Source organism: Eleutherodactylus coqui, chromosome 1, assembly GCF_035609145.1.
Source record: "Eleutherodactylus coqui strain aEleCoq1 chromosome 1, aEleCoq1.hap1, whole genome shotgun sequence".
Taxonomy (NCBI): Eukaryota; Metazoa; Chordata; class Amphibia; order Anura; family Eleutherodactylidae; genus Eleutherodactylus; species Eleutherodactylus coqui.
In genome coordinates, this window is record NC_089837.1 from 42,550,428 (window position 1) to 42,563,937 (window position 13,510).

At 44.0% G+C, this 13,510-nt stretch overlaps 1 protein-coding gene across 1 annotated transcript; it reads left to right on the forward strand.

Annotated features, from left to right (window-relative positions):
* The first annotated feature begins 5,418 nt into the window (after positions 1-5,418).
* LOC136615955 (zinc finger protein 154-like) lies at positions 5,419-10,359 on the forward strand. Its single transcript, XM_066594193.1, has 5 exons — positions 5,419-5,619; positions 5,704-5,827; positions 7,387-7,758; positions 8,936-9,588; positions 10,183-10,359. Exons 1-5 carry the CDS (start codon positions 5,434-5,436, stop codon positions 10,357-10,359), a joined length of 1,512 nt encoding a protein of 503 aa, XP_066450290.1. The 5' UTR covers positions 5,419-5,433.
* The last annotated feature ends 3,151 nt before the right edge of the window (positions 10,360-13,510 follow it).

Sequence of the window (13,510 nt, forward strand, 5' to 3'; positions counted from 1 at the left end):
TCAGGATATATTAATATAGACTGTATTCGAAATAGGGTGATCCTAAAAACTCACCTGGTGCCAGGTGGGAAAACCTCAGAAAGGTAACCCATCTGCACCCCACATCCAGGTTTGCATATAGAATAATTATAGATCCCCTTCCATGATCCAGCCAGGCAGCTGAAGAGACGACCAGGGGTCCAAAAAGGGCTTCACCAACAGGAAAGCCTCACCATAAGCAGGAACCAACAGTGAACAAGTCACTCTGCACTCACCAGGTCCAGGCATAGTGGGCAGAAAAGATCAGTGACGGGTATAATATTAATTATACCGCTTTTTATCGCAACACGTTTCAGTGTGTTACATCAGACAATACGTATTGCTTGAGAAAGGCGTCTGATGTAAGACACTGAATCACGTGAATTTTTCTTCCACGCTGTTCTCACATGATGGGATTGTTTTAATCTAAGGCCGGATACACGAAGAGCCACGAACCAGGTGCGTACGATGCGAGATGTACATCCAGCAGAGAATATCTCCTCTTATGGACAACAGTGGTCAAACTAATGGTCAGTATTACTCTGGGCTTGCTGAGACCTGTGGTACCTTTCATAGAGAAAGAGTACTTGCACAGGGAGTCTCTGGACTCCTCGCCCCTTGTGTCTGCTCCGGACCGGGTTGAGCTTTGCCTATCGGTAGCTTCCCTGTTGCCCCTCCTGCAGTTCCCTGCAGCCAGATGTACCGCAGTGTCAGAGTCCAGGATGACACGCGGACGGGCCGGCCAGAGCCACGTACTATGTGCGTTCTCACTACAGTACGAGATTGTCATCCAGCAGAGAAGATCTCGTCTTACGAACAACAATGTTCTAACTAAGTTTCTGCATGCCTCTGGCAGTGCTGAGACCTGTGGTACCTTCTATGGAAAAAGTACTCGCAAAGGGATTTGCCGGATTCATCGCTCCTCATGACTGCTCCGGTCCAGGTTGAGACTTGCCTAGCAGCTCACCAAGGGTTGCCCACTTGCAGTCTCTGCAAACAGTCTTTGCGCACTCTCCGTGTCTCGGAGGAAAGGCAGGGAGACATGCTGTGTGCGCTCTCATGTACGAGAATTACATCCAGTAAGAGAAGTTTGTTTTCTGAACGAACTGGCTTGAGCTGGTTACCAGTCTTGCCTAACGGCTAGTCCCCACATGGTGGCACGCCTGCAGTTTCCTTGCACTCCACCACAGTATAAGACTGACGTCCAGTTAGTCTAAAGAAAAAAGAAAATCTCGTCTTTCAGACTGTCTTGCTCTGTCCAAGTACAGCGGTAGTCCGGGGATCTACCCTCTGACAGGGAGTCTGGGGGTGGTATGTCCGCCTACTTTCTCCCCTCTGGTCAGCTCTAACACACAGACTGCGGTCCCTCTCCAGGCGGCATCAGAAACAATCCAGCATCTAGTGCTTTCGAGGAACACTGGACTGCTAGCTCAGTCAGCCGTGTCCGTGTGGACGTGGGTCACTCATGTCATCGGTGACGGAGTGAGGAGTACTCTGTAGCAGAGCAATCTCCTGCTGCGCTTCTAGAACGTTTCTTCGTGGATCCTTTGTACACAGATACTGTGCATGAAGGTCTGGTCCAACCTGAAGCTTGTCCGACAGTGACCTCGCTACGCCGAAGATTCGGGGTGTCCTGCGTCCTCCAGGGCCTCGTTTTGGCAGGAGTTAATTCACTCTATTGCTGACGCACCTCCTTTAAATGGGACTTGGCATCAGTGGAGCATCGGCTGGACTTTCTCAGTAATGACGCAGGTGCCATTTTCATTTCAGGATCCTCTCGTTTGCGCAAGCACTCTGAAACCAGTTTGGCTGAAAGTCGCTGGTAGTGAGTTTTTTGCTTTTGTAAAAAAAAAAAAAAATCATGTCTTGGTCAGTGTTCAGTCTTCTAGGGTGCCGTCTGAGAGACAAGGCATTTTATTCAGGCGGATCCACAAACACACTGTGATCCTCCAGCATGTCGTGCAGGAGACTGTGAAACGGTTTACACGATACTGATTCCAACTCTTAGCGCTCGCCCCTCCCGGCTTCAGATATTGTTTCCACGAAGACCGGCAGAATCCTCACCCCTCTTTTTTCTTGTTACTAGATTAGCGGTGGTATTAGTGAGGAGCTGCCTTGGTGGACATCCAAGAGGGACGCCATTTCCAAGCCTAGACTTCATCAAAAGGGCCACAGACTTTCTGCAAAGGTGGATGCCACGGCCATGTCACAAGCTCAGAGGCTGATACTGATGGTATTTTTGAGCCATGCGTCTACAGCTCCTGTTCTCGCTGGTAGCAGTAGTCCCAATGCATCGCCTATGATGCTTCCTACTAACCCATTGTCGATGGTACTTGCTGTGGCTGCTCGTCTCTCTTCCAAGCAGTAGGCGCTAGCAGGCAGAGTTTCTCTGTCATCAGGAAAAGCCGTTATCGATCGGTTGCAGATTTCCTCTCTGCACGTGGTATCATGACCCCGCGTCAATGGAGACTTTGATCCCAGATTCCTGCTGGTACTCCTGACAACACAAGTCCTACACCGATTACTTGGACGGCGGGTGTCTTGGGGGAAGCTCCTTGTTGGGAGCTTTGTCTCTGTGGGTAGCGGGGCCTTTTACTCGGGTCCCTTTATCCTACTTCTCTGAGCATGCCGGATGCCTAGGCATGCGTTAATGCTAGTTGCGGTTAAAGAACTGATTATTCTTCATTTCACATGCGGCTTCTTATGTTTTCCCACTACTCTGGTACGTCCCAAGGTCAAAGCTGTGTCCCCCAATGACACAGACAAGAAAACAAGATTTTGGTATAACTTGCCGTAAAATTTTCTCATCCTGTCATTAAGGGACACGGAACCCACCCAGTCTGATGTTAGGACTGTAACGTATACGCTCTTGGTTGGAGTATGCTCAGCGCAGTCACACATGGCCAATGAATTACAGTTTTGCATACAAACTGAATTGCCTGGATGCCTGCAGGATGGCTATTGTTAGTGGGCGGAGTTAACACTTTTTATGCTTGGTGTCGGCTCCTAGTGGCAGTAGGTGTACCCAAGGTCAAAGCTATGTCCTCCAATGACAGGACAAGTAAGAAATTTTACGGCAAGTTATAAAAATATTGTTTTCCTGCCCACGAGTGGAGATCAATTGTAATTTTTCCGCTCGCGGGGGGGGGGGGGGGGGAGGGGAGGTATCACAGCATGTTCTATTTTAGTGTGTGCTATGCGGCCCTTCCACAATGAACTTTGCAGAGGGGTCACGGGATCCGTGTCATCGCCTAGCAATGGCGCAAGAGAATCTGTACTGTGCATGTCCGATAGCTTGCCAGCCGGAACATCCGCAGTACAGAAGGCCATCTGCACTGACAGGTACAGGGGGTCACCAGCCAGGCACGGGGTTGGATTCTGCTGCAGGATCCCACATCCGGAATCTGACCCGTTCATGTGCAGCCGACCTAAAGGTACCCAGTGCACAGGCAAGCCAGGAGTCAAGTGGCTTATAGTAGCACAACAAGTAGGAGATTGCTAGCTTTGTATAAAGACCCCTGTCCACAGCAGTGATCAAGAAGCCAGTGTGCTTTGAAACACGTAAAAGCATGGAGAGAAGTCTTAATGGTACCTTTTTAGAACATGTAATTTTATATGTTTGGAATTAATAAAAAGCTCTTTTTATGGAGCCGACATTCTCCTACTTGTTGTAGAACACTACAATGTGAGTGAGCAGGAGAGATGTGATTTCTTTAGCTAAACACAGTAAACAGTAGTTCACTATTAGTTTGTAGACTGTATCTATGCTATTCTGTTTCTCTTGTCCGTTACCACTCTGTTCTCTATACACTCATTCGACAATAACCTAGCAGAAAGGGAGACCCCTGGTGGCCAGCATTGTAGAGGGACTCTTCAGCACAAAAGCATAATTTTAGCTAAGTAAACTAAATAGTAGTTTTGCTAGTTATCACATCATATAAGCACAAGTTTTTTAAAATGTTAGTGACCATTTAACCAGTTAAACATAGGGAAGTTAAAATCCATTCTAGGAAGTAATAGGAACAATCCAGTGTCCTGTATAACGGCTTCCAGACCTTCCAAGTGAGGGAGAACTAAAGAACTGAGCAGCAGATAATGTGAAGATCGGCCACCAATATGGTCAGTTCTGTATAGTGGTAACCAATGAGCTAATAGTAATGTTGTAGGAGCAATGAGAATGGTAAGTAGGCTCCTTGTAATGAGGAAGAACCAACCAACTGCCAGGAACCAACAGAATTAAATGGCCGGAGTTTGGCCTAGAGGTTTTTGCTATAAGTTTGACATTTATATAGAAACAATGCAGACTGACGTCAGGAGGAGCACACGGCCCATCTAGTCTGCCCTTATATTATTACCTTTTATGTATCTGTTAAAGGGGTTGTCTCGCGGCAGCAAGTGGGGTTATACACTTCTGTATGGCCATATTAATGCACTTTGTAATATACATCGTGCATTAAATATGAGCCATACAGAAGTTATTCACTTACCTGCTCCGTTGCTAGCATCCCCGTCGCCATGGTTCCGTCTTCTCCCTTCTTCTCCCTTCGGCATTTTGGCTCCGCCCCCTTGTACGCATCATCGCGTAGCTCCGCCCCCGTCACGTGCCGATTCCAGCCAATCAGGAGGCTGGAACCGGCACACATCATGGGGCGGAGCTACGCGATGATGCGTACAAGGGGGCGGAGCCAAAATGCCGATGCTGCCGAGCGGAGCCGAAGGGAGAAGAAGGGAGAAGACGGATCTGCGCAAGCGCGTCTAAAAAGGCAAGAAGACACCGAAATTAGACGGAACCATGGCGACGGGGACGCTAGCAACGGAGCAGGTAAGTGAATAACTTCTGTATGGCTCATATTTAATGCACGATGTATATTACAAAGTGCATTAATATGGCCATACAGAAGTGTATAACCCCACTTGCTGCCGTGAGACAACCCCTTTAAGATAGATATATGTTTATCCCAGGCAGGTTTACAGTCACTTATTATTGATTTTCCAACCTCTTTTGCTGGAACTTTATTTCCAGCATCTACTTCTCTTTTAGTAAAATATTTAGTGACATTGCTTCTGATCTGCACTCACTCTAATTTCAGGTTGCTCCTACTTGTTCTTCAGTTTAATTTCTTTCTTCCCGTAACATTTATAAAGGTTTCCATCATGTCCCCCTCTCCCTCCTTTCTGCCACGCTATACAGATGAAGTATTCTGTCTCTCCTGGTAATTTTTGGCTTTTAAGATTCTTAACCTTCTTTAGACTTGTTCTATTTTTTATCAATGTTCTTCTGTACATGAAGTCTCCAGAACTAAACGTAGTATTCTAGATGTGGTCTTACTAACGCTCTATACAGCGGGATCACAATCTCTATCCTTCTACTGAGGGAGGAATACCGGGTTCAGTTGTCTACATGTCTCTCTCGATATGCAGGATTACACAATGGTGAAGAAGACGTCGGGTGATGATGCAACTCCCAACAGCCATCTCCATGAGTCAGGAGGATGGAGCAGGAGCCAGAGCCCCATCACAGAGGCTCCTCCTCACTTACTGATACATGAGCAGAAGATCCTAGAACTCACCAACAAGATCACTGAGCTGCTGACTGGAGAGGTGACACTGCTGGGAATGCTGGGAAATTATACAGTAACAGCACCAGAGGAGTCTGAGTAATGACGGTATCATTATGTGTGTCAGGTTCCTATAAGGTGTCAGGATGTCGCTGTCTATTTCTCCATGGAGGAGTGGGAGTATTTAGAAGAACACCAGGATCTGTACAAGGACATCATGATGGAGAACTACCAGCCTCTTATATTACTGGGTAAAAAGAAACAGGATATATATTATATTGTACAAATAAAAACATATTTAGACACTGGCGACCAGCTTTCTAACACTCCAGCAGGAGCCATAGATCGGCTTAGTGGTCAATGATCATGAAGTGATGGGGTCAGATTGGGGTGCTTTGGGCCCACAATTGGAAGTGATTCTGGGGGCGCACCCTAAAGCTACATGGGAATAATACTTGTTGAAGAGGCATAATGATTCTTATTGACTGCAGGCTCTGAGGGATTTCAATGGTCGGGATCATAGTTTAGGTTTTAATCACATGATAGGAATTGAATTGCAATGATGAAATACCAAAAAAAAAAACACATATTTGCCCTGAACAAGTGATGGTTACAGCTCTCACTTTAGGTTCCTTAGTGTACAGTGCTGATGCAAGGCATGGGCCAACTTTAGATAACATGTTATTTGTGTGTTCCAGATATACCTTGGTGGTTTAATGTTTAAAGTCATAATGTTGTTTTTTAAAAATTTTGAAAAATACTGAATGAGAAGAAGTAGAGATCCAAAATGGAGTTAGACATGTTTGTATCAAGAACTTCTTGTCTTCAGGTCCCGTTAAAGAACCAAATTGTTTAAGAAACTTTAACATATAGCATACATATAGATTAATATTAATCTAACTGTATATAACCATATAGGCTTTATATAAATTCATTTATAAATTTGTAGCCTTCATATTACCTTTAATTTAATGCAGAAACTCTGCAGTCAGCATGTAGTTACCTGATGAAACCAATTTCCTATTTTGAGTCTAATTAATATTAGTATTTCTAGCACCGGCTGTGTTTTTTCAATTCAGTGGTTAATATAACACTGTCCTTCCTTCCCGGTGACCTTTCACCATAACTCTAATTTTTTGTCAAGCTTACCATAACTCCTTTTAATTAGTAAACCCCCTGCTTCCATGTCTTCTGTTCAAGGTATTGACATTATACGAAAGAATCATGTGTATTTGTTAAAAACCGGTGAGGATTATATATTTATATTATGCCTATGTATGCTGTGGATTTATTCTGTGGAATTCAACCCTTGAAATACAAGGGTTAAATCCTAGAGCATTTCTGCAATTAATAACTGGGCCAAATAATGATCATTTATGTGCAGATTTGGCCACTACGGATTTAAAGCATATTTGCTTCAAGTTTTCTGCTGTGGAAAGCCCTCAGCCGATATTAGTGTGAAGGGGCCCTAACAAATCCTGTTTTACTCAATGACATTGTCACTTGCAATATACTTGTTGTGCTGCCATGAACCAATGGATGTATCCATGTCTCAGTATAATATATACATCAGCAAGCATTTAGTCTGCTGTCGCTGCTTCAAAGCATCAACATTTTAATCAGAACCTGCAGCTCAAACTGCATCAAAAACCTAAAGTGTTTCTAGTCTAAGGTTGTATTTACGTAGGTAATGTGGGGTTGCACCCGGGCACAACTTGCATCGCACAGCACAGGGATACATGTTATAGGTTTGTCAACTTTGAGATTTGAAAATAAAGATGAATAATTCAATCCATTTTAATCCTAACAGATAATCCCACTGAGAACTTTGATGGAAACTTCATGTTATCACCTAATTATACAATAGAAGAAGATATTGTCCAGCACCTTTCAGGAGAAAACCTCATGACTCTTCATGTACAGCCAGAACATCACAGTTTAGATAAGAAGCCATTCTCCTGTTCAGAATATGGGAAATGTTTGACAGATAAAGCAAATTATATTACACATGAGAGGAATGACTCTGGGGAGAACCAATTTCCATGTTCAGAATATGGAAATTCCAAACTCAAAGATCATCTGAGAATTCATTCAGAAGAGAGAATATTTTCAAATTCAGAATGTGAGAAATATTTAACCCCTTCTCGACCAATGACGTACATTTACATCATGGAGCCGCGGGGTATGTATGAAGAGAGGTTGCGTGGCAACCTCTCTTCATACAGTGCGGGCGTCAGCTGTTTAGAACAGCTGACACCCGCGGGCAATAGCCGCGAGCGGCCGCGCGGCCGATCGCGGCTATTAACCATTTAAATGCCGCTGTCAGTTCTGACAGCAGCATTTAAATCCCCCGAACGATGTTCGGGGGTCCCGCACGGCCCCCCCGCGGTGAGATCGGGTGAGCCGTGCAGATGTCATGGCAGCCGCGGGCCTAATGAAAGGCCCCAGGCCTGCCTTAACAGACTGCCTATGAAGCCATCCCCGTGGGGTGGCTTGATAGACTGCCTGTCAAAAAGCAGTATGACGTAATGCTATAGCATTACGTCATACTGCAGGAGCGATCAAAGCATCGCATCTTAAAGTCCCCCAGGGGGGCTTCAAAGTAATGTAAAAAAAAAATCAATAAAGTTTTTTTTAATTGAAAAAAAAAACAAAAACTTGTAAAAGTTTAAATCACCCCCCTTTTGCCATATCTATTATTAAAAAAATCTAAATAATAAATTAAAAATATGTATTTGGTATCGCCACGTCCGTAAAAGGCCAAACTATCAAAGTAACGCATTATTTTTCCCGCACGGTAAACGTCGTCCAAAAAAAAAAATAAAGAACGCCAGAAATGCATTTTTTTAGTTACCCTGTCTCCCAGAAAAAACACAATAAAAAGTGATCAAAAAGTCATATGCATTCCAAATTGATACTATAAGAAACTAAAGGACATTACACAAAAAATGAGGCCTTGCTCAACTACGTCGACGGAAAAATAAAAAAGTTATCGCGCGCACAACATGACGGCAGAAAATAATTGAAAAAAATGTAATGTCTTTGAAAAAAAAAAGAGGAGTATAGTAAAAAAAAACCTATACAAGTTTGGTATGGTAGTAATCGTACCAACCCATAGAATAAAGTTATCATGTCGTTTTTGTTGCCATCCGTGCGCCGTAGAAACAAGACGCACTAAAAGATGGTGAAATGTCATTTTTTTTTTTCATTTTACTCCACTTAGAATTTTTAAAAAGTTTTTCAGTACCTTATATGGTACTTTAAATAGCACCATTGAAAAATACAACTCGTCCCGCAAAAAACAAACCCTCATACAGTGATGTCGATGGATAAATAAAGGAGTTACGATTTTTTTAAAGGGGGGAGGAAAAAACGAAAATGGAAAAAGAAAAAGGGCCGCGTCATTAAGGGGTTAACAAGAAAATCAAATCTGGTTACACATGAAAAAAGTCACACAGGAGAGAAGCCATATTCATGCACAGAATGTGGGAAATATTTTAAGCACAAATCAGGCCTTATTAATCATGAGAGAATTCATACAGGAGAAAAAACATTTTCATGTTCACAATGTGGAAAATGCTTTACACAGAAATCAAAACTTATTACACATCAGAGAATTCATACAGGAGAGAAGCCTTATTCATGTTCAGTATGTGGTAAATATTTTAGAGATAAATCAAATATTGCTAGACATCAGAAAATTCACACAGGAGAAAAGCCACACACATGTTCAGAATGTGGGACCCGTTTTATAAGAAAATCACATCTTGTTAAACATCAGAGGATTCACACAGGGGAGAAGCTGTATTCATGTTCGGAATGTGGGAAGAGTTTTACAGATAAGTCAGATTTTAGAATGTGTTTAGAATGTGAAAAAACGTTTATAGGAAAATCAACTCTTATTAAACATCAAAGGATTCACACAGGAGAAAAGCCATACACATGTTTAGAATGTGGAAAGAGTTTTACTCATAGGTCAACTCTTGTTAAAGGGGTTGTCTCGCGAAAGCAAGTGGGGTTAAGCACTTCTGTATGGCCATATTAATGCACTTTGTAATATACATCGTGCATTAAATATGAGCCATACAGAAGTTATTCACTTACCTTCCCTTTTTCTGGCGTCCCCGTCTCCATGGCTCCGTCTAACTTCAGCGTCTAATCGCCCGATTAGACGCGCTTGCGCAGATGGGTCTTCTGCCTTCGGCTCGGTCTGGCACGAGCGGCGTTCTGGCTCCGCCCCCTTCAACACGGCATCGCGTAGCTCCGCCCCGTCACATGTGCCGATTCCAGCCAATCAGGAGGTTGAAATCGGCACAGGTGATGGGGCGGAGCTACGCGATGATGCGTAGAAGGGGGCGGAGCCAGAACGTCGCTGCTGCCGGACAGACCCGAAGGCAGAAGACCCTTCTGCGCAAGCGCGTCTAATCGGGCGATTAGACTCTGAAGTTAGATGGAGCCATGGAGACGGGGACGCCAGCGCAGGGAAGGTAAGTGAATAACTTCTGTATGGCTCATATTTAATGCACTATGTATATTACAAAGTGCATTAATATGGCCATACAGAAGTGCTTAACCCCACTTGCTTTTGCGAGACAACCCCTTTAAGCATCAGATGAGTCACACAGGGGAGAAGCCGTATTCATGTTCAGAATGTGGGAAGAATTTCACACATAAGTCAACTCTTGTTAAGCATTGGAGGAGGCACACAACAGGACATTTTCTGAACACGATCAGGTACACAACATTGGAAGTTGAACATGTGAATGTCCCAGGAATCTTGTAGTGTACACACCTGCTCTGTTTTAGGGATTTGTATCCTGTTCGCAGTCACAACATGTGAGCAGGTCTTACAGCTCCTTACATTGCAGGGATATGTTCCTTTTGTGTGTCAGTGGGAAATTCACTCATGATTATAAAGTCACTCAAATTTCGAGGTTACCTGTAACACATGAGGGCAGTTTCCAGGAATATGGTTTTCAGACAGTTATCCTTGTGTAGGGTATTATACCCTACACAGATAACATAATTGCAAATCTGCTTTTTACACTAACTACATAAATATGTAAGGCTCTTAGCGCACATTTTTATCAAAATACGTAAACTAAATTTAGGGTGTTTGTAAATTGCTGTACAAATTTCTTTGGCAAAACTTCACGAGGAGTGGAGAAAACTGCAAAGAAAAATAAAATGCAACCTGAAGTGTAAGTCAAGCTCAAAGTAAGAAAGGGGAGGCTTTTAAGTCAAGCCTTGGTGACCTGTTGAATATAACATGATGTATTTTTGTTAGCCATTAAGAGGTATCATATCGATAAAATTACTTGGTTTCTCTTACTGAGATCAATCGCATATTGTACACCAGGACGTGCTGAAGAACACAAATGATAGTTTTTGCTCCTTCAAAGAAAAAAAGGACGTACAAGGTTCATGGGAGGAGCTGATAAAAAATTCGTAGGAGCAGAAGAACAAATAGCACAGAGAAAAGCAGCTGAGATGATCAGACTGGAAAAATCAACACAAAACTTGTAAATAAGCCTAGATTGTAGTTAAAATGTAGGAGCTTGTACCTATCTGGATCTATTGTGCTGAACTTACCTATGTTTTATTAGAAAAATTATTTGAAAAAGACCTTTTATACTTGGCATTAGAGATGAGCGAACGTGTTCTTCCGAGCTTGATATTCGTGCGAATATTAGGGTGTTCGGGATGTTCGTTATTCGTAACGAACACCATGCGGTGTTCTGGTTACTTTCACTTCCTTCCCTGAGACGTTAGCGCGCTTTTCTGGCCAATTGAAAGACAGGGAAGGCATTACAACTTCCCCCTGTGACATTCAAGCCCTATACCACCCCCCTGCTGTGAGTGGCTGGGAAGATCAGGTGTCACCCGAACATAAAAGTCGGCCCCTCCCGCGGTTCGCCTCAGATGCCGTGTGAGTTAGATGAGGGACAGTGCTGTTTGTACCGGAGCTGCTGTAGGGAAAGAATTGGTAGTTAGTGTAGGCTTCAAGACCCCCCAAAGGTCCTTATTAGGGCCACTGATAGCTGTGTGTTGGCTGCTGTTAGCAGTGGCAATTTTTTTTTTTCTCAAAATCGGCTCTGCAGAGCGTTGCACCTGGCATTAGGGACAGAAGTGCTGCATAGGCAGGGAGAGTGTTAGGAGTGAGTGTAGCCTTCAAGAACCTCAACGGTCCTTTCTAGGGCCATATTTATCCGTGTGCAGTACTGTCCAGGCTGCTGTTAGCTGTGCTGCATTTTTTTTTGCTTCTCAAAATCGCCTCTGCAGAGCATTGCACCCTCCATTGATACTGCAGGGAAAGAATTGTATAGGCAGGGCCACAACACAGTTATTATTCATTGAATATACGCAGTGCTGCCTTTTGCTTGTAAAACAAGTGAAAATAATTCTATTTGTCCAGCCTCTGTCCGTACTAACGCCGGTGGACACGTGTCGGCTGTGTGTGCAACCTGTAAAAATCAGACGCACCAAGCTACGTTTTACTCCTGGCTTCGCCATTTGCTTTCCTTAATTGGGAAAAAAAATACCTGCTCTGCCACAGTTAATAACTCTGCTACCCTCACGTTCTGTGACACATTAGCAGGAAAACAGCACAGTTATTAAACTTCTCATGTTCATAGAATATACGCAGTGCTGCCTTTTGCTTGTAAAACAAGTGAAAATAATTCTATTTGTCCTGCCTCTGTCCGTCCTAAGGGCGGTGGACACGTGTCGGCTGCGTGTGCAATCTGTAAAAATCAGACGCACCCAGCTACATTTTACTCCTGGCTTCGCCATTTGCTTTCCTTAATTGGGAAAAAAAATACCTGCTCTGCCACAGTTAATAACTCTGCTACCCTCACGTTCTGTGACACATTAGCAGGAAAACAGCACAGTTATTAAACTTCTCATGTTCATTGAATATACGCAGTGCTGCCTTTTGCTTGTAAAACAAGTGAAAATAATTCTATTTGTCCTGCCTCTGTCCGTCCTAAGGGCGGTGGACACGTGTCAGCTGCGTGTGCAACCTGTAAAAATCAGACGCACCCAGCTACGTTTTACTCCTGGCTTCGCCATTTGCTTTCCTTAATTGGGAAAAAAAATACCTGCTCTGCCACAGTTAATAACTCTGCTACCCTCACGTTCTGTGACACATTAGCAGGAAAACAGCACAGTTATTAAACTTCTCATGTTCATAGAATATACGCAGTGCTGCCTTTTGGTGCAAAAAAACGGAAAATAATTCTATTTGTCCTGCCTCTGTCCGTCCTAAGGGCGGTGGACACGTGTCGGCTGCGTGTGCAACCTGTAAAAATCAGACGCACCCAGCTACGTTTTACTCCTGGCTTCGCCATTTGCTTTCCTTAATTGGGAAAAAAAATACCTGCTCTGCCACAGTTAATAACTCTGCTACCCTCACGTTCTGTGACACATTAGCAGGAAAACAGCACAGTTATTAAACTTAGATTATACATTCACTAGAGGCAGTGGGGCCTTTCGTTTTCAAAAAAGGGAAAAAATTATATTTGGCCTGCAGTCTTGCGCCAATTTATTAGCTGCCTGTGAAATCAAATCACTGGTAATACAGCATGCTGAGGGGTAGGGGTAGGCCTAGAGGACGTGGACGCGGCCGAGGACGCGGAGGGCCAAGTCAGGGTGTGGGCACAGGTCGAGCTCCTGATCCAGGTGTGTCGCAGCCGACTGCTGCGCGATTAGGAGAGAGGCACGTTTCTGGCGTCCCCACATTCATCGCCCAATTAATGGGTCCACGCGGGAGACGGTTATTAGAAAATGAGCAGTGTGAGCAGGTCCTGTCCTGGATGGCAGAAAGTGCTTCGAGCAACCTATCGTCTACCCGCAGTTCTGCGCCGTCCACTGCTGCAAATCCGAATCCTCTGTCTGCTGCTCCTCCTTCCTCCCAGCCTCCTCACTCCACTACA